The sequence below is a fragment of the Monodon monoceros genome, unplaced genomic scaffold (assembly GCF_005190385.1).
Source record: "Monodon monoceros isolate NGI ecotype Baffin Bay Population unplaced genomic scaffold, NGI_Narwhal_1 Super_Scaffold_11, whole genome shotgun sequence".
In the NCBI taxonomy this organism is placed as follows: Eukaryota; Metazoa; Chordata; class Mammalia; order Artiodactyla; family Monodontidae; genus Monodon; species Monodon monoceros.
This window is the reverse complement of record NW_021703767.1, coordinates 25,436,582-25,463,846: the sequence shown is the minus strand read 5'-3', so window position 1 is coordinate 25,463,846 and position 27,265 is coordinate 25,436,582. Positions and strand designations below refer to the sequence as shown.

The window sequence follows — 27,265 nt, the reverse complement described above, 5'->3', positions numbered from 1 at the left end:
GGAACAAGTCTAAGCGAGACAGTTATAAATGAGCATGAGGGTGCCTCTGTGTGTAGGCAATGTACAGAGTATAATAGTTAATAAGAGTGATGCTAGAGTGCCTGGTGTGGGCTGTTGTCTCTCTGTGGTATTTTATGCTTTTTACCTGAAGATGGGTTGTCCTAGACTTAAAGTTCTTAAATGTAGTCAAGTTTAAACAAACAAACAGAAACAAGAGTTCGCATGTTAGCTTTTATTCTAACCAGAATGGTGACAGCGGTGCTGAAATCACCGGGAGATCATAACTTCAGAGTACCAAAATATATCCTAATAAATATAGTCATAATCTCCCTTTCACATCTGCAGAATCCAAAAGTAGAGGTTAAGCTGATAAAAAGTATTTTCCTAAAAATAAAACGTACCACAATGTGCTTCATCTGAGCCATCCTTACAGTGTGGAAAACTGTCACAGAGATTCACCAGCGGGACACACTCTCCATTTTCACACTGAAAATTGCCTTCCTTGCAGGGCTCTGTGGGGGAAAAATATGTACTGTATAGGATAAAGAAATGACAGACGGTTCTAGAGTACCCATCCCATTTCTGCCCCTTTAAACATCTTGTTATTTGCCACAGTGCATAGTTAGATCTGGCTTTGATATTGACTATGGCTACACACTTAACTGCTCAGAATGTTTCTGCAATAGTTCTGTCAAAGCCAGAGCCATGGCTTAAGAAGAGCATGTATAAAACCTTAAGCATCTCCTTTGCAGCAGAGGGCAGGGCAGTTGCAAGAGATGGCTGAGAGGTTTTGGACATACCTCTCCCGCACCATCTCTGTGAGTCTCAAATTCTTCCAACCCAAATGAACATATTGGGCTGGCCACAAAGTTCGTTCATAAGATGTTATAGGAAAACCAGAACAAACTTTTTGGCCAACCCAATACAAGTAACAACCACTGGCATGTTACACAAGCATAGAGAGATCTCTTGGTTTTACCATCCAAATGATACCTCCAAACCTTTATTATATAGAAATGTGGAAGGGGCCTTTTGGTGGGATCAAAGTTGGACCAGGCTGGAAGCAGTGAGCTTGATTAAAATGTGATGAGATGGGAAAAAGTCATCTAAAGAAATGGAACCTGCAATAGTGGTAATTTGAAGGGAGGTAGGAATGGAGAGCCAAACAAGAAAAGCAGGGTTGGAGTCATGGGAATGTGCTTGGACATTAAGAAACAGAAGGAAAATGAAGAGGCTGGACAAGGAAGGAACTGAGTAGATCCGGTAGTTTTTTCCAGAATTTGAGTTGTGCAGAAAGATGTCTACTTGAAATACTCATTGTTTAAAAGGAGTGAGAACTATGTTTCCTGTAAATGTTTGTTTAAATCTTAAGGACTTTTGCCCTGGGAGAGTCTTCATCTCACTGGAAAGAGGGGTTTGCTTTCCTCAAGTTGTTTTCTGATTGACTTGGGAGGGGTAGCTACATCCTGATATTAGGATCTCTGTTGGGGCCACACGGGATTTGGACCCTCTGAGAAAGGAAATATTAGTTGGGTATGGAGAAGCTTGAAGTTTCTTCCCCTAATGGTGCATGCCCAACAATAATGAGGAAGAAAAAGCACTTGAAAAAAAAAAAAGGAACAGGGAAACCTGTATTTTAAAAGCTATTAATGAACATTAATCATTGACTACTATACTGTACTGCTTTCATAGATACACAATTCATGTTAAAATGGTTTCAAAAACAAATGGTACTGGTCTCCATAGAGACCTTCTGAATTTATGATGGCCAAATGTAATGACACCTGAAAGAAATAATTTCTGTTGCTTTAGAATCTAGGTTGTAGCCTCAAATCTGTGAGCATTGACAAATACTGTAATGTTCTAAAGAGAGGTACTAAATGTAGCCATACTAATACTTTAAAAATTACCAAAACTAGTCTGGTGACTATAAATTTCTAGCTAGCACCTATTTTCAGCTATGAAAAAGAGGATTCGAGTTTTTTTCTAGAAACAGACTAAATAAGGGTCTTAAGGAATAGCGTTTTCATGTGCAACATGGGAGGAAGTTGCCATCCAGCAAACCAAGTGAAGGATGCCCCGAGAGAACCAACTCATACTGGGTTGCCTTAAAGAAGAGAGGTCATCTCACTCCCCAGCTGAAAGTTTGTTACACTGCAGAGCCATAAGGGCTAGTGCTTACACGGGACTAGTGCAGGGACTTTCAGGTACTTTTTTCAGCTGGGACCACAGTAAAAATACATCTTTTAAATCGTACTCTAGGGCACACCCCAATGTGTATATGTGTGTGTGTGAGTGTGTGTGTATGTAACTAAATTAAAATTTACTTTGTTCTGTTATTTCTATTCTATTCTATTCCATTCCATTCCATTCCATTCCATCCCATCCCATCCCACCCCACCCCACCCCACCCCACCTCACCACATCCCATCCCATCCCATCCTATTCTATTCTATTCCATCCATTTTGCTCCATAGCAAAGAATGGTGGCCAAAACTCAATAAATTGATTTCATGATACACTTTTTTTTTTTTTTTCCTGCGGTACAAGGGCCTCTCACTGTTGTGGCCTCTCCCGTTGTGGAGCACAGGCTCCGGACGTGCAGGCTCAGCAGCCGCGGCTCACGGGCCCAGCCGCTCCGCGGCATGTGGGATCTTCCCAGACCGGGGCACGAACCCGTGTCCCCTGCATCGGCAGGCGGACTCTCAACCACTGCTCCACCAGGGAAGCCCTCATGATACACTTTTTGAAAAATACCAGACTAAACTGAAGTATAGTGAAAAATTTCATGGGAGATGGTAACTTTAGTGTCCTAAATTTTGTGGGTAGATAGCTATATAAATAAAGATGAGTATTCACTTCCTGTGTAATGAATTTAGAAGCCAGACATTTGGCTGGAACTTTCATTGATGATATTTAGGTATAAGAGAGAGGGTGGCAGTAGAAAAAACCTGCATTTTCTCCATGTGCAGGGCAGTGCATGAGTTTCGTTTTGGCCACATGGACACTGGGAAAGATAACTGAGTGACAGCCGCCTGTCAGGACAAGCTGGCTCCAGCACAAATACGTGCAGGAATGAAGCCTGGCTGGTGCGGATTATGAGCAAAACAGGGTTATAAGAGATCACAGGGTAAGTAGTGTACTACCCATGCCTACTGTGCAGTAGTCCTGGGGAGGGGGGAGAGGAACACACCAAAGAACCCACAACTCTGTTCTACAAAAGAGTTAGCATTTGTCCAGGAGCTACTGTTAGCTGAAAGAAAACTACAGTGGTGAAAGATTATCCTTTTCTGCTTCTCTTCCAACACTGGAGCTATGGGAAGATGGAAGGGAAAGAAAGTGGGAAATAAGTTAAAGACAATATTTCCACCTTCTTCTACTTCAAGATATCGGGCCAAGAGTTGTGCCTGAGTTGGGAGATTAAAAAAAAAGACCTGTGACTTAGATAATAGTAAAGTTTTAATGTTGTATTTGACTGTACGTTTTAATACCTAAAAGTGAGGTTTAATTACCCAGTTAAGAAAATTGCATATCTAAAATAACTGGAAAAATGAAGAGGTCTGCCTGAAATATCCCAGAATAAAAAGAGAGATTTGGGGCTTCCTTGGTGGCGCAGTGGTTGAGAGTCCTCCTGCCGATGCAGGGGACATGGCTTCGTTTCCCGGTCCGGGAAGATCCCACATGATGCGGAGCAGCTGGGCCTGTGAGCCATGGCCACTGAGCCTGCACGTCTGGAGCCTGTGCTCTGCAACCGGAGAGGCCACAACAGTGAGAGGCCCGCATACCGCAAAATAAATAAATAAATAAAAATAAAAAATAAAATAAAATAAAATAAAAGAGAGATTTGAAATAAAGTAAGTAGAGAAAAATAAAGTTTTATCTGTTTATATTCTCATCGGGTCCATTCTTTAAATTGAATGTACAATGTACTATCTGTAATAACCTTATGCCTTGTTTCTTCATTTTATATGCTTAGGACTTGACAAAATGACTGGAACAAAGTAGGAAATCAGTAGATATTTGTTAAGTGTTAAGTGAATTAATTTATGTTAAATGAGTGACATGCCTCAAAAATCAGTATGAACTTTAGTAATAGAGTTGACACAATACAAAGAAATCTTTAAAAGTATGATTTCAAAAAAACATTTAAAAATTAGGCAGTTGATTGGCTGATGGTAACTCTATTGATTTGAAAAATAAAAATTGATTCTATGAATTATGAAGATAAAATTTACTGATTTGAGTGGTGGTTAAAACATAAGCTCTGGAATCATATGACGGGTTTGATCTGCAGCTTAGCCGTTTCCTATTTTTTTTTTAACATCTTTATTGGAGTATAATTGCTTTACAATGCTGTGTTAGTTTCTGCTTTATAACAAAGTGAATCAGCTATACATATAGATATATCCCCATATCTCTTCCCTCTTGCATCTCCCTCCCTCCAACCCTCCCTACCCCACCCCTCCAGATGGTCACAAAGCACCGAGCTGATCTCCCTGTGCTATGCGGCTGCTTCCCACTAGCTTTCGGTTTTACATTTGGTAGTGTATATATGTTCATGCCACTCTCTTACTTTGTCCTAGTTTACCCTTCCCCTTCCCTGTGTCTTCAAGTGCATTCTCTAGTAGGTCTCCATCTTTATTCTCATCCTGCCCCTAGGTTCTTCATGACCTTTTTTTTTTTTTTTTTTTTTAGATTCCATATATATGTGTTAGCATATGGTATTTGTTTTTCTCTTTCTGACTTACTTCACTCTGTATGACAGAATCTAGGTCAATCCACCTCACTACAAATAACTCAATGTCATTCCTTTTTATGACTGAGTAATATTCCATTGTGTATATGTGCCACATCTTCTTTATCCATTCATCTGTCGATGGACACTTAGGTTGCTTCCATGTCCTGCCTATTGTAAATACAGTTGCAATGAACATTATGCTACATGACTCTTTTTGAATTATGGTTTTCTCAGGGTATATGCCCAGTAGGAGGATTGCTGGGTCGTATGGTAGTTCTATTTTTAGTTTTTTAAGGAACTTCCATACTTTTCTCCATAATGGCTGTATCAATTTACATTGCCACCAACAGTGCAAGAGGGTTCCCTATTCTCCACACCCTCTCCAGCAGTTATTGTTTGTAGATTTTTTGATGATGGCCATTCTGACTGGTGTGAGGTGATAGCTCATTGTAGTTTTGATTTGCATTTCTCTAATGATTAATGATGTTGAAAATTCTTTCATGTGTTTGTTGGCAATCTGTATATCTTCTTTGGAGAAATGTCTATTTAGGTCTTCTGCCCATTTTTGGATTGGGTTGTTTCTTTTTTTGATATTGAGCTGCCTGAGCTGCTTGTATATTTTGGAGATTAATCCTTTGTCAGTTGCTTCATTTGCAAATATCTTCTCCCATTTTGAGGGTTGTCTTTTCATCTTGTTTATGGTTTCCTTTGCTGTGCAAAAGCTTTGAAGTTTCATTAGGTCCCATTTGTTTATTTTTGTTTTTATTTCCATTTCTCTAGGAGGTGGGTCAAAAAGGATCTTTCTGTGATTTATGTCATAGAGTGTTCTGCCTATGTTTTCTTCTAAGAGTTTTATAGTGTCTGGCCTTATATTTAGGTCTTTAATCCATTTTGAGTTTATTTTTGTGTATGGTGTTCTAATTTCATTCTTTTACATGGAGCTGTCCAGTTTTTCCAGCACCACTTATTGAAGAGGCTGTCTTTTCTCCATTGTATATTCTTGCCTCCTTTATCAAAAATAAGGTGACCATATGTGTGTGGATTTATCTCTGGGCTTTCTATCCTGTTCCATTGATCTATATTTCTGTTTTTGTGCCAATACCATACTAGCCACTTCCTTTTTATTTATTTTTGACCCTGGGCAAATAAATTAGTCTTTCAGAAACTCAGTTTCCTTCACTATCAAATAGGATAAATACTACTTATGTCTTAGGTATATCATGAGAGTAAATTTTTATAAAGTTAAATGCATTTAGTATACCAATATGAATACATTGAATGCAGAATAAATTTTATCCTTAACAGCAAAGTATTTATAGTAACATTTAGAAATCATCCTTTTCATTGATATTTTTAAGTTACTATTCTTACTTCTATGTTCTGGTTGTGTGACTTTCCCCTCCAGATAATGCAAGAAATCACACATAATCCTTTCCTCTGGGTATCTTACAACAATAATTGGAGCTATTTGTATAGGTTATTTTAAACTTTGATGAAGTCTATATTTTTTCAATCCAAATTTAAGTTACTTTAATAAAAAATACTTTAAGGAAGGCATGACTGGGCTGGTTGTTTCTACAAATCTTTATCCAATGAGAGTAAGTTACATATATCAAGTATAATACTATTAGGGAGGTTCTTGTAAATGTAATTATCAATTTATTTCACAAACACATTTTTTTTTTTTTTTTTTGCGGTATGTGGGCCTCTCACTCTTGTGGCCTCTCCCATTGCGGAGCACAGGCTCCGGACGTGCAGGCTCAGCAGCCATGGCTCACGGGCCTAGCCGCTCCGCAGCATGTGGGATCTTCCCGGACCGGGGCACGAACCCGTGTCCCCTGCATTGGCAGGCAGACTCTCAATCACTGTGCCACCAGGGAAGCCCCACAAACACATATTTTTAAACCAGGTTAGTGAGATGATAAATGGGCAAAGACAGCTACTTACTCTACAGGCAAGCATTAATGTTCTAACTGAATTTATATTTTAATCTTTCTAGTGTTAATTTTCAGTTAGCAAACAGGAATACTTAAAGCTAGGTACATATATTTTTGAATTTATATATTCTATTTTAAATCTATACTTAATAAGTATTATATTTATTTTAAAACCTGATGGCCTAATTATGTACCCATAATCAAATATCATAGTATACTTATAGAATGTTAGTCACAGCTAGCTATTTTTATATTACCCCATTTCTTTGTTTTCATAGTTTGTTAAAATCATTATGTAAAAATGAGTTTTCAATATCAATAATTTAATAATAGATAATTTATTAATAATTTTACTCTTTTACTAGTGTAGCCAGGCTATATTTAATTGGAGAACACATATCCATTGAATGAAAATTTAAATATCTGAATATCTGAATAAAAATATGAATGAAAACATGTATAAATATCCGAAAATTGTAATTTATTTTTGTGCTCTAGCCAAAGCTGTTAAGGTTATACCATATGAACATAGAAATATTAACCTATTTCTATAAGATGAATATATTGGATGAAAAAATGCTGTATGGAGCAAAGCAATCTATTGCTGCTGAACTGAAAAGAATGACAAATTCTGAGGAGAAGCGTGAATAAACTCTTTCAAAATTTCCCTTTACATGCATGAACTGAATTCTGATTCTTTGCAACATATAACAGCTCGGCTTCATTAAGAAGTCTTTTTTTTTTTTTTTTTTTTTTTTTTTTTCGGTACGCGGGCCTCTCACTGTTGTGGCCTCTCCTGTTGCGGAGCACAGGCTCCGAACGCGCAGGCTCAGCGGCCATGGCTCACGGGCCCAGCCGCTCCGCGGCATGTGGGATCCTCCCGGACCGGGGCACGAACCCGTGTCCCCTGACATTGGCAGGTGGACTCTCAACCACTGCGCCACCAGGGAAGCCCCATTAAGAAGTCTTTAATCCAAAAGTTTAACTCTCTGTGGCCTCTTATATCTTATTTCTGATAATTTTATACCCATAGTGAGAGAGAGAGAAAAAAATATTGCTAAGAACTGAATTTTCCCATCTCCTTCTTATGAAGTCTCCAGTAGCCCTCATTTAGTCAACATATGCTTGGTTTTAATGGAACTGAATTGATCTCTGAGGCACATGCCACACAATCTGGGGAGGGCTCTAAACCCCTAAATGTAATCAGTGCCACTTCCACAGTTGCCAGATAAGCACTATTGAATTCCAAATTAAGATTCTGATATTCAGAAAAGAGCAATGGAGGGACATTCAGAGGAGAGTGATCTTAATAAATCTATATTTCACATACTCTAGCTTAATGTAAATAAAATGTGAAAACTAAGATAAAGAAAGGAGATACAAAAATATGTTATATAATTGTTTTATTCATCAACTGAATGCTTTGGAAGGTGTCCCTAAAATATCTCAGAAGATAAATGAAGAACATACATGCTGCAAATTTATGATATTCCTTTGATCGCTTTTTCCTAAAATGACCAGCAAAGCAGAGCACCAATATAAACAGATATGTGTGCCTAATGTCTCTTTCCACTACCAGTGTGATTATCTGCCACTGCCAATTCCCTGTTTCTATAATTGCTTTTCAGCCTTTTGGTGTAAAAATCTCTCTGGGAGAATATTGTGCTGATGATGACTCAATCCCTCCATTTTCTGCTCTCCAGCAGCATCTGTCCTGTGGCCAAGAGGGATATGAAACCACATTCCCAGCATATTAAGCACACAGTGATGGTCATGGAAGACTCCATTTTAGCTTCAATTTCTCTAAATGATTTATTACCTAAATAACATAATCATAGTAACTGAAATCTAGTGAAAGGGCAAACAAATATAAGCAACACCTATGCCATAAATCTCCAATCTATTTTTTGTTGGAAGCCATAGATTACGTTCTTTTGGTTTTCATCTTGAAGGGAAATTTATTGTACTATTTTTCAAAATCCTAATGTATTTATCTTATTATAAGATTCTAATGAAAGCTAGTAACTGTAATATTTTTAATAGAAGAGATGTTGCTGCCTTCCTTTTCCCAACCTATTTTCTTTCCACTTCTTTCCTCCCTTTTCCCTTACAATTTAAAATATGGCTTTAAAGACCTACTATTTCTCTAAAATTTCAAGATGCTTTCACTTTTGCAGATGGCGGAATGCTCAAAAATTATTTCAGTTGTTTGGATTTGTAAATAAATTCATTCCCTTATTGGTTAGAGCTATTAGTTTTCTTATCTCATTAGTTCAGTTGGTTTTACTATTCATCTTCATTTCTTTAAAAATATAGTACTTCTCAGCCAAAGACCAATATCATATGATATCGCTTATATGTGGAATCTAAAAAACATGATACATAAGTTTATTCTTTTTGGTGCGATGGTGAATGGGATTGTTTTCTTAACTTCTCTTTCTGATCTTTTGTTGTTAATGTATAGGAATGCAAAGGATTTCTGTGTGTTAATTTTGTATCCTGCAACTTTACCAAATTCATCCATGAGCTCCAGTTTTCTGATGGCAACTTTAGAATTTTCTATGTAACTAACAGAACATTGTAAATCATTCTTACTCCAATAAAAATTTTAAAAAATTAAAAAATGATACAAATGAAATTATTTACAAAACAGAAAGAGACTCACAGACATAGAAAACAAACTTATGTTTACCAAAGGGGGAAGGGGGTTGAGGGGAGGGATAAATTAGGAGGTTGGGATTAACATATACACACTACTGTATGTAAAATACATAGATAACCAACAAGGACCTACTGTATAGCACAGGGAACTATACTCAATATTTTGTAATAACCTATAAGGAAAAATAATCTGAAAAGAAATATATATATATATATATATATATATATATATATATATGGTATATATAACTGAATCGCTGTGCTGTACACCTGAAGCTAACACAGTATAATAAATCAACTATACTTCAATAAAAAGAAGAAAGTAAAAAATAAAAAGTTTATGTTTGCAGTTCATGTTAATTTGGTGAATAGCTATGGGAAATATTAAACAGCTAATAATTAATTAGAGTTGCAGTTAATATAATGTGCTACAAGTTCTTAGTTTATTTTGTGTTTTTATACTTACTAGAAATAAATGTTGAAAAATAAATTTTATTGTAAAAACAAATAAATAAATATAATAAATTTTAAAAATATATAGTATTTCTCAAAAGTTCCTTTCGTGACATCCTTGGAAAAAAGTTGGGAGGCCCTCCCCTCCAAGAGAATATCTATTACGTATTTTCTTGCTCTATTTTAAAATACTTTATAGAACTGAGCTAAATAAAATAAATATACTTTATAGTATAAAATAAAATAATATAAAATAATATAGTATACTATAATAGTATAGTATAAAATAAAATACTTTATAGAACTTAACTAAAGTATAAAGCTGAACTGATTTTTGACATCTTTGAAAAATGATTCTGTTTATTCTCCTTAAAAAATTTGCTGACTCTGATGGGAAGCAGCCACATAGCACAGGGAGATCAGCTGGGTGGTTTGTGACCGCCTGGAGGGGTGGGATAGGGAGGGTGAGAGGGAGGGAGATGCAAGATGGAAGAGATATGGGAACATATGCATATGTATAACGGATTCACTTTGTTATAAAGCAGAAACTAACACACCATTGTAAAGCAATTATATTCTAATAAAGATGTAAAAAAAAATTTGCTGAAAAATTTTCCTCTTGAAATTAAAAATTTTAAACAGGAAATGTTACAACACTGATTTTTGCTTATAAATTTTTTACAGTAAGCAATAAGACTTCATGATTTTTCAGTCACTTTAATCAGATCTAGAAAGTATATCGTTTTTTCCCATTACACCTTTCAGTGTTAGTTTTAACTGGTTCTATTATTTTCAACTTGTGGGTTGGTCTTTTTCCTGTTTGCCCATCACAGACTCCCACATTTTTCCATCTCTTTACCTATTGTTTTTGCTTACTTGATCATGCTTTTGTGCTGCACTTTTGTGACAATGTGGTATTTTGGTGCCAGGGTTTTTGAATAGGTGTGCAAAATAAGCTGTGCAGTTCACACCATTAACAAAAACCTCTGATCAAGTCAGAAATAATAATCTGGTTGTGGTAGAGTTTCAATGAGAAATTCCTCTGCCCAAAGGTGGCCATAGGGATAGAATAGTGACAATTCATAATGGTAGTCTGAAAATTGTCTTGATTGATATTTTCCAAGGCAGTGATTTACTTCTCCTCTAAGTTAATTTCTGATTTTTATACATTATATCTCTCTCTATGTCTATATATCTTATACATTATATTTATACATAATGTATAATATATAATTTATACATTATATATTTATACACATAACTATATTTTCATACCAATATATTTTCTTTTTTGCTATTTTGAAAAATAATTATAAGTATAATTTAAAAATAAATAAGTAATATCATTTATAAATTAAAATAATTATAAATCATATCACTTTCTATATTTTTCTCATTTTTCATATACTCTATTTTAAGATAAATTCCAATTTTCTGTTGATCTGAAAGTCTTTATTGCTTTCCTTTGGTGTTGTATGTTCTTTCATAGGCCTTAATATTTTTGTTTGTTTACTTCCTTAGTTGATCTTTTGTTTGTATACTTCATTAATTGATTTTTTTGTTTACTTCACTAATGGATTTTTTGATTGATTCATGTCAACATTGCTTATAAATCATAAGTAGCTGCTTCTAAAACATCACAAAATTCTTCTGATGAACAGGATAGTTGGCTGGGCTACCACTTACTCTCACCTAAGTAGCTTGGGTAGTAACAATTGTTATGACTTATTTTCAGGGCCAGAGGGTATATAAGCTACAGGTCAATTTTCATATTTGTAGTAATGCTGAAAGCATACAACTTTCTGGCATGGGGTCTAAGTTTTAGGTCGGTTGTAAGCAGAGGAGCAGAGATTTGTACAGATGATTCTAGGATCAGTTAATAGGCCAGATGATGAACAATGCTCCAACACTACCTCTTTTCTAGACATTTTAATTAAAGACAAACTGGCCACAATCTCTTATGGAAGGGAAGGATAGAGGTAGGAAGGAATGTGTATTCTGTTTTCCTGACATATTTGCATCTAGAGAGAACTACTAAGTTGTGGGACAGAAGTATTTAAAAAAGTCATAGTACAAGGGGAGAAGCAAGCTATAAAAATCCTCTATAGACTGTTGAATGCAGAGTTATATTTTACATATATGAATGAAAATATTTATATCTATATCTACATCTACATATATATCTATATATCTCCATGATACAGAAGGTTCTTATTAGTTATCAATTTTATACATATTATTGTATATATGTCAATCCCAATCTCCCAATTCATCCACCCCTACCACCACCCCTGCTTTCCCGCCTTGGTGTCCATACGTTAGTTCTCTACATCTGTGTCTCTCTTTCTGCCTTGCAAACTAGTCAACAGTACAATTATTCTGGATTCCACACATATGTGTTAGCATATGATATTTGTTTTTCTCTTTCTGACTTACTTCACTCTGTATGACAGTCTCTAGGTCCATCCACATCTCCACAAAAGACCCAATTTTGTTCCTTTTTATGGCTGAGTAATATTCCATTGTGTATATGTACCACAGCTTCTTTAACCATTCATCTGTCCATGGACACTCAGGTTGCTTCCATGTCCTGGCTATTGTAAATAGTGCTGTAATGAATATTGTGGTATGTGTGTGTGCTGAATTATGATTTTCTCTGGGTATATGCCCAGTAGTGGGATTGCAGGGTCGTATGGTAATTCTATTTTTAGTTTTTTAAGGAACCTCCATACTGTTCTCAATAGTGGCTGTATCAACTTACATTCCCACCAACAGTGCAAGAGGGTTCCCTTTTCTCCACACCCTCTCCAGCATTTGCTGTTTATAGATTTCCTGATGATGCCCATTCTAACTGGTGTGAGGTAATACCTCATTGTAGTTTTGATTTGCATTTCTCTAATAATTAGTGATGTTGAACAGCTTTTCATGTGACCCTTGGCCATCTGTATGTCTTCTTTGGAGAAATGTCTATTTAGGTCTTCTGCCCATTTTTTGATTGGGTTGCTTGTTTTTTTAATATTGAGCTGCATGAGCTGTTTAGATATTTTGGAGATTAGTCCTTTGTCTATTGATTTGTTTGCAAGTATTTTCTTCCATTCTGAGTGTTGTCTTTTTGTCTTGTTTATGGTTTCCTTTGCTGTGCAAAAGCTTTGACGTTTCATTAGGTCCATTTGTTTATTTTTGTTTTTATTTCCCTTACTCTAGGAGGTGGATCAAAAAGGATCTTGCTGTGATTTATGTCATAGAGTGTTCTTCCTATGTTTGCCTCTAAGAGCTTTATAGTTTCTGGCATTACATTTAGGTCTTTAATCCATTTTGAGTTTATTTTTGTGTATGGTGTTAGGGAGTGTTGTAATTTCATTCTTTTACATGTAGCCGTCCAGTTTTCCCCGCACCACTTATTTTTTAATTTTTATTTTATACTTTTTTAACATCTTTATTGGAGTATAATTGCTTTACAATGGTGGTTGGTTTCTGCTTTATAACAAAGTAAATCAGCTATACATATAGATATATCCTCATATCTCTTCCCTCTTGCGTTTCCCTCCCTCCCACCCTCCCTATCCCACCCCTCTAGGTGGTCACAAACACTGAGCTGATCTCCGTGTGCTATGCAGCTTCTTCCCACTAGCTATCGGTTTTACATTTGGTAGCCCAGCACCACTTATTGAAGAGACTGTCTTTTCTCCATTGTATATCCTTGCCTCCTTTATTATAGATTAGTTAACCATAGGTGCGTGGGTTTATCTCTGGGCTTTCTATCCTGTTCCATTGATCTATGTTTCTGTTTTTGTGCCAGTACCATATTGTCTTGATTACTGTAGCTTTGCAGTATAGTCTGAAGTCAGGAAGTCTGATTCCTCCAGCTCTATTTTTTTCCCTCAAGATTGCTTTTGTTATTTGGGGTCTTTTGTGTCTCCACACAAATTTTAAGATATTTTGTTCTAGTTGTGTGAAAAATGCCATTGGTAATTTGGTAGGGATTGTGTTGAACCTGTAGATCGCTTTGGTTAGTATAGTCATTTTCACAATATTTATTCTTCCAATACAAGAACATGGTATATCTCTACATCTGTTTGTATCATCTTTGTTGTTGTTGGTTTTTTTTTGGTTTTTTTTTTTTGCAGTACGTGGGCGTCTCACTGTCGCAGCCTCTCCCATTGTGGAGCACAGGCTCCGGACGTGCAGGCTCAGTGGCCATGGCTCACGGGTCGAGCCACTCCGCGGCATGTGGGATCCTCCCAGACCGGGGCACGAACCCATGTCCCCTGCATTGGCAGGTGGACTCTCAACCACTGCGCCACCAGGGAAGCCCCTGTTTGTATCATCTTTGATTTCTTTTATCAGTGTCTTATAGTTTTCTGAGTACAGGCCTTTTACCTCTTTAGGTAGGTTTATTCTTAAGTATTTTATTCTTTTTGTTGCAATGGTGAATGGGATTGTTTCCTTAATTTCTCTCTCGGATCTTTCATTGTTAGTGTATAGGAATGCAAGAGATTTCTGTGCATTAATTTTGTATCCTGCAACTTTACCAAATTCATGATTAGCTCTAGTAGTTTTCTGGTGGCATCATTAGGATTTTTTCTGTATAGTATCATGTCATCTGCAAACAGTGACAGCTTTACTTCTTCTTTTCCAATTTGTATTCTTTTAATTTCTTTTTCTTCTCTGATTGCCATGGTCAGGACTTCCAAAACTATGTTGAATAACAGTGGCAAGAGTGGGCAGCATTGTCATGTTCCTGATCTTAGAGGAAATGCTTTCAGTTTTTCACCATTGAGAATGATGTTTGCTGTGTGTTTGTTGTATTTGGCCTTTATTATGTTGAGGTAGGTTCCCTCTATGCCCACTTTCTGGAGAGTTTTTAATCATAAATCGGTGTTGAATTTTGTCAAAAGCTTTTTCTGCATCTATTGATATGATCATGTGGTTTTTCTCCTTCAATTTGTTAATATGGTGTATCACATTGATTGATTTGCATATATTGAAGAATCCTTGCATCTCTGGGATAAATCCCACTTGATCATGGTGTATGATCCTTTTAATGTGTTGTTGGATTCTGTTTGCTAACATTTTGTTGAGGATTTTTGCATCTATATTCATCAGTGATATTGGTCTGTACTTTTCTTTTTGTAGTATCTTTGGTTTTGGTATCAGGGTGATGGTGGCCTCGTAGAATGAGTTTGGGAGTGTTCCTTCTTCTGCAATTTTTTGGGAGAGTTTGAGAAGGATGCATGTTAGCTCTTCTCTAAATGTTTGATAGAATTCACCTGTGAAGCCATTTGGTCCTGTACTTTTGTTTGTTGGAAGACTTTTAATTACAGTGTCAATTTCATTACTCTTTATTGGTCTGTTCAGAAATTCTATTTTGTCTTGGTTCAGTCTTGGAAGGTTATACCTTTACAAGAATTTGTCCATTTCTTCCAGGTTGTCCATTTTATTGCGATAGAGTTGCTTGTAGTTGTCTCTTATGATTCTTTTTATTTCTGTGGTATCCATTTTAACTTCTCCTTTTTCATTTCTAATTTTATTGATTTGAGTCATCTCCGTCTTTTTCTTGATGAGTCTGGCTAAAGGTTTATCCATTTTGTTTATCTTCTCAAAGAACCTGCTTTTAGCTTTATTGATCTTTGCTATTGTTTTCTATGTTTCTCTTTCATTTATTTCTGCTCTGATCTTTATAATTTCTTTCCTCCTACTAACTTTGGGTTTTGTTTGTTCTTCTTTCTCTAGTTCCTTTAGGTGTAAGGTTAGATTGTTTATTTGTGATTTTTTTTTTTTTTTTTGTCTTTTGAGATAAGATTGTATTGCTGTAAACATCCCTCTTAAAACTGCTTTTGCTGCAACCCATAGGTTTTGGATCATCATATTTTCCTTGTCATTTGGCTCGAGGTATTTTTTTATTTCCTCTTTGATTTCTTCAGTAATCTCTTGGTTATTTAGTAATGTATTGTTTAGCCTCCATGTGTTTGTGTTTTTTATGTTTTTCTCCCTGTAACTGATTTATAATTTCATAGCATTGGGGTCCAAAAAGATGCTTGATATGATTTCAATTTTCTTAAATTTACTAAGGTTTGATGTGACCCAAGATGTGATCTACCCTGTAGAATGTTCTATGTGCACTTGAGAAGAAAGTTTATTCTGTTGTTTTTGGAGGTAATGTCCTATAAATATCAGTTAAATCTATCTGGTCTGTTGTATCATTTAAAGCTTGTGTTTCCTTATTAATTTTCTGTCTGGATGATCTGTCCATTGGTGTAAGTGAGGTGTTAAAATCCCCCACTATTATTGTGTTACTGTTGATTTCCTCTTTTATAGCTGTTAGCATTTACCTTATGTATTGAGGTGCTCCTATGTTAAGTGCATAAATATTTATAATGTTATATCTTCTTCTTGGATTGATACCTTGTTCCTTATGTAGTGTCTTTCCTTGTCTCTTGTAACATTCTTTATTTTAAAGTCTATTTTATCTGATATGAATATTGCTACTCCAGCTTTCTTTTGATTTCTATTTGCATGGAATATCATTTTCCATCCCCCCACTTTCAGTCTGTATGTGTCCCTAGGTCTGAAGTGGGTCTCTTTTAGACAGCATATATACAGTCTTGTTTTTGTATCCATTCAGTGAGCCTGTGTCTTTTGGTTGGAGCATTTAATCCATTCACATTTAAGGTAATTATCGATATGTATGTTCCTATTACCATTGTCTTAATTGTTATGAGTTTGTTTTTGTAGGTCCTTTTCTTCTCTTGTTTTTCCCACTTAGAGAAGTTCCTTCCGCATTTGTTGTAGAGCTGGTTTGGTGGTGCTGAATTCTCTTAGCTTTTGCTTGTCTGTAAAGCTTTTGAAATCTCCATCGAATCTGAATGAGATCCTTGCTGGGTAGAGTAATCATGGTTGTAGGTTCCTCCCTTTCATCACTTTAAATATATAGTGCCACTTGTAGTTTTTCTGCTGAGAAATCAGCTGTTAACCTTATGGGAGTTCCCTTGTATGTTATTGGTCATTTTTCCCTTGTTGTTTTTAATAATTTTTCTTTGTCTTTAATATTTGCCCTGAATTGATACAGCCACTATGGAGGACAGTATGGAGGTTGCTTAAAAAACTACAAATAGAACTACCATATGACCCAGCAATCCCACTACTGGGCATATACCCTGAGAAATCCATAATTCAAAAAGAGCCATGTACCAAAATGTTCATTGCAGCTCTATTTACAATAGTCAGGAGATGGAAAAAACCTAAGTGTCCATTATCAGATGAATGGATAAAGAAGATGTGGCACATATATACAATGGAATGTTACTCAGCCATAAAAAGAAATGAAACTGAGCTATTTGTAGTGAGGTGGATGGACCTAGAGTCTGTCGTACAGAGTGAAGTAAGTCAGAAAGAGAAAGACAAATACCGTATGCTAACACATATATATGGAATTTAAGGAAAAAAATGTCATAAAGAACATAGGAGTAAGACAGGGATAAAGACACAGACCTACTAGAGAATGGACTTGAGGATATGGGGAGGGGGAAGGGTAAGCTGTGACAAAGCACGAGAGTGGCATGGACATATATACACTACCAAACGTAAAATAGGTAGCTAGTGGGAAGCAACTGCATAGCACAGGGAGATCAGCTCTGTGCTTTGTGACCACCTAGAAGGGTGGGATAGGGAGCATGGGAGGGAGGGAGATGCAAGAGGGAAGAGATATGGGGATATATCTATATGTATAGCTGATTCACTTTGTTATAAAGCAGAAACTAACACACCATTGTAAAGCAATTATACTCCAATAAAGATGTAAAAAAAAAAAAATTGCCAATTTGATTACTATATGTCTTGGTGTGTTTCTCCTTGGGTTTATCCTGCTGGGACTCTCTGTGCTTCCTGGACTTGGGTGGCTATTTCCTTTCGCATATTAGGGATGTTTTCAGCTATAATCTCTTCAAATATTTTCTCAGGTCCTTTCTCTCTCTCTTCTCCTTCTGGGACCCCTGTAATGTGAATGTTGTTGCATTTTATGTTGTCCCAGAGGTCTTTAAGGCTGTCTTCATGTCTTTTCATTCTTTTTTCTTTATTTTGTTTCACAGCAGTGAATTCCACCATTCTGTCTTCCAGGTCACTTATCCATTCTTCTGCCTCAGTTATTCTGCTATTGATTCCTTCTTGTGTATTTTTCATTTCAACTATTGTATTGCTCATCTCTGTTTGTTTATTCTTTAATTCATCTATGTCTTTATTAAACATTTCTTTCATCTTCTTGATTTTTGCCTCCATTCTTTTTCCGAGGTCCTGGATCATCTTTACTATGATTATTCTGAATTCTTTTTCTGGAAGGTTGCCTATCTCCACTTCATTTAATTGTTTTTCTCTGTTTTATCTTGTTCCTTCTTCTGGTAAATAGTCTTGTACCTTTTAATTTTGTCTCTCTTTCTGTGAATGTGGTTTTTGTTCCACAGGCTGCAGGATTATAGTTCTTCTTGCTTCTGTTGTCTGCCCGCTGGTGGATGATGCTATCTAAGGGGCTTGTTCAGTCTTCCTGATGGGAGGGACTGGTGGTGTGTAGAGCTGGCTGTTGCTCTGGTGAGCAGAGCTCAGTAAAACTTTAATCTCCTTGTCTTTTGATGGGTGGGGCTGAGTTTCCTCCCTGTTGGTTGTTTGGCCTGTGGTGACCCAGCACTGGAGGCTACAGGCCCTTTAGTGGGGCTAATGGTTGACTCCGGGAGGGCTCATGCCAAGGAGTACTTCCCAGAACTACTGCTGCCAGGGTCCTTGTCCCCATGGTGAGCCACAGTCACCCGCTATCTCTTCAGGAGACCCTCCAACACTAGTAGGTAGGTCTGGTTCATTCTCTTATGGGGTCATTGCTCCTTCCCCTTGGGTCCTGATGCATACACTACTTTGTGTGTGTCCTCCAAGAGTGGAGTCTCTGTTTACCTCAGTCCTGTTGAAGTCCTGCAATCAAATTCTGCTAGCCTTCAAGTCTGATTCTCTGGGATTTCCTCCTCCCATTGCCAGACCCCCAGATTGGGAAGCCTGACAAGGGCTCAGAGCCATCACTCCAGTGGGTGGACTCCTGTGGTATAATTGTTCTCCAGTTTGTGAGTCACCCACCCAGCAGTTATGGGATTTGATTTTGTGATTGCGCCCCTCCTACTGTCTTATTGTGGCTTCTCCTTTGTCTTTAGATGTGGGGTATCTTTTTTAGTGAGTTCCAGTGTCTTCCTGTTAGTGACTGTTCAGCAGTTAGCTGCGAAGATGCTCTTGCAAGAGGGAGTGAGCGCACGTCCTTCTACTCCGCCACCTTGAACAAATCTCCCCTCCTGTATGTTTCTACTGTTTTGCTCCAAAAGTTACAAGGCAGCATGTAATCCCGAGTGCACTTACCTGGAATCCCCAAGTGATAGCCAGTAGTGAAATTTGCTTTAAACCCCCCTTTTGCCATCACATCATCAGTGATAAAAAGCACAGTCATTCTGTTGGTGGTTGAGAACACATCCTTTACTGGACCAGGCCCTGTGTACACAGCTGCTCAAAAAAAAAAAAAAAAAAAAAATAGTGAGATGATCCTTTGACTCTAGAAGGAATATACCCTTTTTCTCAGTTCTGTCTCCCAGAGGTATGAAACATGCAGCCTGGCTTGCTCAGGAAGCACCACATGTAAGTAAATGCATACATTCTCTTACATTTTAGGCACTGCTTCTAGGAAAGCCAACTTCTCTACTGATCTTTTCCAGTATTACTTAAGGTTTCTGCAGCTCTATAATTTAATGATGAATTGCTCATAATATTGTCTGGCTTTGCATCACTACTATTTAAAGCTCATGTTATCACAGAAAAATAATTGTTTGCCTGTTTTTAAAGACCCTTATAAAATAACAGAGCTTATAGTCTCCCTTAATAATTTTTTGTCTAAATTTATTTTATATTTTTAATAAATTGAATCACTAACCTAATCTGAAAGATGAATTAATTAGAGACTGATAATATAAACCTAAATGATGGTTTTCAATTTTTTTCCCTCTAATCCCTGGGCTTTGAGGGTTTCATAAACAATAAAATATTCTTTATTAAAAACTAAAGGCTTCAGTTAATTTAAAAATACATTCATCTTATTAAATATTTTATATATTGGAATCCTTGAAAGTGATTCTGTATCAAAAGAACTTCTCACCTACATATTTGAAAAGGATGATTCTGAGATCCTTTTAGAATTCGTATTTACTTTTCTGTGAATGATGGAAATACTAAGAGGTGAAATGATAAAAATTGATTTTTCTTAGATCATGAGAACACTGAAGTTTTTATTAGAAAGAGTAAACTGAAAATGGAAAAACTACTCAAAATGTGTTTATAACTGTATTGAAAATCAAATTTGAAGTTCCTCAGTTCTTGCTAGCACAAGGCTCCTCACCTCACCAAGACTTTCATTGTTATTTGTTCTGTGTGTGGCTCTCAAAATCCTCTCCCAGGAAACTTGTACTTTAGAACTATGTGGGATTTTTCTGAAAAGCCTACATAATGTGACTGATTAGTATGGCTGGGGAACCCTCTCCACCACTCTGCTCCTTCATTGCTATAGAGCATGCCCTCTGGAGTCTTCATCCACTGGTTGCAGTGTTCATGTGATTATATAGCTATCTGGCTGGATTTTATAGGAAATAATTAATACAGGTCTAAAGTACAGTTAGATAAAATACTTTTACTTGTAAAGTGTGCTGTTTCTGCATTCCAGTTGACATTTCATGTATTTTCATAGTTCAGTGCATGACTTATCAAGAGACACTTCTTTCTTAAAAATTGGTAGTAATTGAGCAAGATATTAGCCATTATACTTGATAGATTTTTATTATATTAACATGTATTTTATGATCTAGGTATAATAATTTCCTGTAGAATAGAACACTTTCCCCCTATGTCTATTTAAAAAAATTAGTGATCAACAGATGTTAAGGAAAAATCAACTTGCTCAACTTTTGACTCATTCTCAGATACTTATATAGAAGCAGCTAGTACTAGAGACATAGACAAAGTAATAGTGAAACACAAAGTAAAAAGCATTTAAAATTTTTGCATAACAAACACAATTTTTCCTTTAGTTTGAAGTGAAATAAAACATAATATAATAGCTATCTTTGGAAATACGATGTACACATAATGCATAGAAAACTGCATAATGGATGTTCTTAGCTTTTAGTCTCTAAAGTGTAATGCTTATTGTAGTAAATTAATATCAGCTGGTAGGAACTGCTGAATCAAAACTACGAATCCTCGTTTGCCAAGAATGCTTCAGAAAAATACCATTCTGTCATCATTGTAAACACTCCCCATATTGGAAGCATGACATACAGTTTGACATGTTACTCTACTGCTGTAATTTCACTTTGCTAGTTGTAAAAGAGTAACTACATTTATTGAGAAATGCTCTCTTCATCAGTCCAGTGTCTTGAGCCATACAACCTTCACAATATTTAAACTGGAGACTTACCTAAGAGCAAGGAATCATCTCCTTCTCCATCTCTGATTTCAACAACATCTGCAATATTTTCTAAGTCAAATGCTTGAAAGTGAAGCTGAATATTTTTTCCCTTTTGTGCATTTAAATTCCAAACACCTTAAAAGTAATAAATAACAACATAGTTTAAACATAGTTCTTTTGATTTCTCTTCAAAACTTCAATCTTTTGAGAATTTCAAATTACTTTCAAAGATTTATTTCATTTTATATAAACCAATATTACAAGCTGTTTGTGTGTGTGAAGAAACATTTTGTCTATTCCAGAATATTTGTAGTAAAATTTCAACTAAATACGAAATAATTTACTGTAATTGAATTTGCTTTATTTCATATAAAATGGAATACTTTAATCAAAGCTTGCCAATAGCCTTTTACTCCTACAATCTAAAATTTATGAATGTCAAAGATGTGAATATTCTATTTCCATTTATTTTAGTTCCATGACTAAATGCAGAGGAAAACGAAGTGATTAAAATGCAATTTGTAGGGCAACTAAACTTTAGTATTTCTTTAAGTAATTGTTGCCATTATTTATATGTGTCATATGATGGTAGTTCCTTTTGGAACAAAACAAAACAAAATTACTAGCCTTAGTAACAACAAACACTCCTTGTTCTTTATTGATTCCTTAAAAGATTTAGTCTTTAGATTTTGTTCTAGGTTCTTTCCTCATTCTGCTTGAGTGTTCTCATTCACTCTTAAGGAAATCATTTCATCAACATAGTAATGACATCTAAGTCTTTATTTTCTACACTTTATTTTGAGAAGTAGATCCATTTATTCAATTTATTACTGAATAATAATTCAATTATTATTACTAAATAAATACAATTATTTATTATTGAATAAATTATTCAATTTATTTACTGTAATAAATTACAATTATTTACAATTATTTACAGATGTATGTATCTCAAATTCAAAGTGTAATACAGGGAACACTCAATTATCTCTTTCCCCAACTCATTCCTTTTTTCATTCTTCCTATCTTGGTGAATAGCACCACTAATCATCTACTCATAGTTGTCTATACCAGAAACCTCTGCATCTCCCTTGATGTCCTCTCTCCTACTGCATCCAATCAATCACCAAGGCTGCCAATACTACCTCCTATATCCCTGGAATCCCATTTCCTTCTCAGTCTCCACTGCCACTATCTGAGTTCAAGTCACCTTTATTTTTCATCTCCTAATTGTTGATGCTGATGGCTCCCTTACCACCTGTCTCTGATTCTACAGCCAGACGGATCCATCGAAGATGCAAACATGATTTCATCACTATTTTCCTCTAAACCATTTAAAGTTTCCTTAGTGCTCTCAGAATAAAATCCAAACTGCTTAATGTGGTGTGAAATACCTTCACACTTCAATTACATTTGTTATTATTACTTAACTTTGCTTGAAAATTCAAGAAAAAAAAAATCAAGGTCTTCTACCTCTGAACTTTTTGTATGTTAGGTACCTCTCATGGCCCTCCACAGTATCCTGCCTTTGCACTTATTACAAACAGTACCTTAGACATTTTGTAATGCCTGACAATTTATCTGAATCCTTATGTAGGCTGAATTATGTTTGTTTCTTCTTTACTTACTTCAGTTCCTAACAGATGAAGCATTCAATAAATATTTGTTGAATAAATCAATAAATTTAATAAATTTCTCCAAATTGTTCTTTCAATGTTCTGCTTATTTCCAGATTTTTTTAAATCATTACTTTGTACAAACGATACATTTAAAAGATATTTCCAATGCGAAGAAGAGATGATCATCTCTGGTTCCCCATACAAGTCAAATTAGATTAATGGCTGTTTATTTTTTGGAATCAGATATCTCCCTATAATAGTGACTCATTATCCTATCAAAATAATACTTATCTCTGGATCATTTGAAGGAAGAAATGACATTTTCTAATGACACATTTTTCACTATCATTGGGGCATTTTTTTCACTGATAGAATTTTCCATTTAGGTTGGTGGTGTTATGGATGGCTGTGAAAGGCAGGGGAAGAACATGTCTGCTTCTCAGAACTACTGGAGTGGAATCTTTGTAGGATGGGCCTGGGAATCTGCATCTTTAACACAGACAATCTCTAAGCAGCCTTATGAGCTTCTCTATTTAGGACTAATGACCTAGAGACAAGCTTTTTATGGTTTTAGCATACTAGTCTATTCTTCTCTCTAGACTTAGAATATTTTAGTGATCCTCTTTATTAGTTCATCTTTTATATTGGGAATCTAATCACATTACTATAACTGCCTGCTTTATTGACCTTAGTCTATATTTATAAAGGGTGTGTATGTCACAACTGGCTCTTTGCTTTTTATACTTTCCACTGACCTTATTCTATGGAATTGCAACTTTGTTATACACACCATAAACATTATATGCATAATCAAGGGGAGTGGTGTCTGGGGTAAGGCTGCCTCTTTCACTTACTGGTTTTATTCAACTTTTAAATTTGAGAAATATAATAATATCATCTGTTTTAAAGAATTATTGTGAGAACTGTCTAAAATAAGGTATATAAAGCATTAGTGCAGTGACTGGCATCAAATAAATGCTAAAAAGTTAGTAATTAATTATTGTTATTCTTGTTATCATTCTATTAAACAATCTCACAGATGTGGTAGTTGTATTCAGATACAGCAAATTTATAATTACTTTGCTGTGTCAAGGGGAGAATGTAACTTTGATATATACATTTGTTTCTCATGGCTGGAAAAGAAATGACTCACAGAAAGCCTGATTAGGGTAGTTGTTTGGAAAGTTCATAGACATGAATGTTGTATTTGGCTCCCACAGTTCAAAAGGTCCTCCACAGTCCGCTGAAAAGGAAAGCATTGAAAAATCATTAGTAACATATTGTTTATTTCAGACATAATACTATATGCCCATAAATTTCCAATTATATTTCTTGGAATACTGGTTTTGACAGATACATTTTAGAGTTTGTGTAAGGGAAAAATATAGGTTAACAGGTCTCTTTACTGAAGAATTTCTCAAAACCTTAAATATAAGATGTTCTTTGTGATTCTCCAAGAAGGCATAATAGTATTCAGCATTTCCCAAAATTATTTAGGCAAGAAAACAATTTTGAAAGCATCTTTTATAAATAGGCTTCATGAAATAAGGTATCAATGCTCTACTGTAGAAAAAAAGATGAATCTTCATAATAGAACAAATCTTACATCTGTCACTCTCTTATGAGAAGGGCTAGTAAATTACTAATCCTGCCATTTCTTGTTTTTCCTTCTTTTTTCCTACTTTTTTTTTCAGTAGAGAAGAAGCTTCACCATCCTGAATATTGTATTGAGGCATTTGACTGTCAGGAAAGGGGGATAAAATCTCTACCTTCTAGATAATTGGCCTAGACTGTTCAGGAGTCAAGTTGGAACTGAACTTAATGAAAATTTATTAGAAAAAAATAGAGCACAGATCTTCCAGTTAAGAGTATGATGCTTCAAGTGGGTTAACTAACTTTATGAAATTCTCAATCTACTTTATTTATCTTGCTTATTAGAAAGACATTCTAAACTAATGTAAAACTTCATCAACCATTTTGAGTATCCCAGTTCTATCTTATTTTTTATTACCATGTTATACTTAAGATCAAAAGAATAAAAATAATCTAATTAGAAGAATATATAAAACTGAGATAAGTACATAATTTTTCTATTATTAAAGGCAGACGATAATGGTATTACTTCCTCCCAATAACACAGAAATCAGATTAGAGGAGGGAAAAATTAAATGTCTCTACATCTACAGCAGTGATTTCCATCAGACCCTCTTGTTTGATCCCTCTTTTACATGTCATCTGCCTCATTTATGTAGATCCTTTGAATTCATGCGCACCTTTCAAGTTTGTATGTAATAATCTTCTTAGATTTGGGTTTTATGATATGTACAATGGGACAGAGAGAGGCAGTTGCTGTGGCTCAAACTAGTATCATTGCCAACATATCCTGTTCTGTAAGGTTTGGTTCTGTAAGGGCTTGGTCTACCTTATATGCCCTCCTGGGACTGGCTTGTCCAGAATCAGCTGAACTTAGCAAGAATAATAAAATCTTTTTTAAAAACCTTACTGTTTGCAAAGTTTCCATGCACATTGTCTTATCTGGAGAGAGAAGGTGGTGTATAAAGGAAAGATGTGTTGGAGTTGGTGGATTAAAACTATCGTTCTGACTTAGTTACTTGTCTTTTTGAGACTGGGTCTTCTCATATATAAACTAGATATATATTAGAGATTTTCAAGGTTGTTGTAAAAATCAGACATAATTTATGAAAAGTGCCTACACATTACCTGGCACGCTCAGTCCTGGTTGTCAGTGCATTCTTGTGAATTAGGTAATTACTATGACTATTTCAATTTTCTTTTTTAACATCTTTATTGGAGTACAATTGCTTTACAATGGTGTGTTAGTTTCTGCTTTATAACAAAGTGAATTAGCTGTACATATACATATATCCCTATATCTCTTCCCTCTTGAGTCTCCCTCCCTCCAACCCTCCCTATCCCACCCCTCTAGGTGGTCACAAAGCACCGAGCTGCTAACGGACAATTCAGGCATTGGAGGTGTTCTGTTACTTGCTAATGCCAAGCATAACCACTTAGTGTCAAAGTCAAGGCTTCAACTCAGTTAACCTCAAACTCATCTCACAGTATGTTACTGTCTGTTATTGGGTTGATTAAACAGAATCATTTCAACCATCTGGTCTGAGCTATAGGCAGGGTTTAGGCTGAGTCTCAGTAAGTGGCACTTGGTGGGTATGTGACAAGGAGGAGGACAGAAGGGAACGTGGATGAGAGCACTAACAAGTAAGGTCAATGATGGACAGACCTAGAAGGAAGAAAGCAGTGTACACAGGGTGCTGAAGAAGACATTGGAACCAAAGAAAGAGTGATAATTCGGAACAAGGGCAGGTTCTCCACTGGGAAAGGCTGAGGGAACTGTGTACTCCTACAGCAGCAGTTCCTCCAAGGCGAATCCTCTCCTCGATTGTGCGACTTATTGTCTTGACAAGATTTCTGAAGAAGCATCCACTACAACCCCTCAACTCCCACATACACACAACTCACCTAACTTTAGTAACTCTAAAGTGCCGTGAAATGCTTTCTTCAATCTTCAAGAAAACTAATGATGAGGGGAGAGTGTAACTGCAGGGACAAAAATAACACTGCTGATTGGTGAGGGGGAAAGCCAGCTCTTCTTAAATTTAGCTATGGCCAGTGTGGCCAGTGGGAGTGCTGTTGTTTAAGCATCATTCTCATTTCTCTTCAAGGAAAAAAAATCTAAATTGTATACTCCTCATATAGGAAATAGCCAACAATTTGGAGAATGTACTGAGTGTTCACTTCTCTGAACACTTGATGGTACATTATATTATATGCAGATGAGTAGGTAGGACTTAAATGAACACACAACCAGAACTAAAATATTGTCAAGTGTGATTGTTAAGTCTGTCAAGGCAGGCAGTCGACTTAGCATTTCTCCTCTGAATAGAATTCTTGGAAATTCAACCAAAAATACTTTAAAAAATAATAAAATATTTAAGAAGTAATTTTGAAATACATTTCAAATATAATTTTATGTCAAATAAATGATCAGTAAGTATCTCTGATACTTCGTGTTATAAGATTGATAAGTTACTCTCTGTATATAAACGACTGTAAGGAATTGGCAAAAACACTTTCAGCCATTCTAAATATGATGACACAATTTATTTTAACGGTGGTGTTGGTATAGCAGAGATGTAGCATGTACTTCTTAGAGGAGCCAAAGACTCATGAAATGTGATTCTGGAGAGCACAGTCCTGCTGTGTCATTTAATAAACCATCTCCACCCACAGAATGAGAGTTAAATAGTTTGCCTGATACAGGGAAATCTTCAATTACAGTTGTTAAATTCTACCATTGTTCTTTTTCTTGGAGCTGTTCTCTCAAAGATTTGTATTTTGATTA

The 27,265-nt window shown here is 35.8% G+C and overlaps 1 protein-coding gene across 2 annotated transcripts in view; it reads right to left on the bottom strand.

Annotated features, from left to right (window-relative positions):
• Positions 1-27,265, bottom strand: part of TMPRSS15 (transmembrane serine protease 15) — a 131,497-nt gene that overhangs the window by 36,202 nt on the left and 68,030 nt on the right. For both annotated transcript variants that reach the window (XM_029214683.1, XM_029214684.1), the window contains 4 exons: positions 24,038-24,127; positions 21,275-21,400; positions 19,174-19,314; positions 402-512 (listed from right to left, as the gene is read on the bottom strand). In XM_029214683.1, the coding sequence (XP_029070516.1) occupies positions 402-512; positions 19,174-19,314; positions 21,275-21,400; positions 24,038-24,127 (468 nt within the window). The remainder of the gene's footprint in view (positions 1-401; positions 513-19,173; positions 19,315-21,274; positions 21,401-24,037; positions 24,128-27,265) is intronic.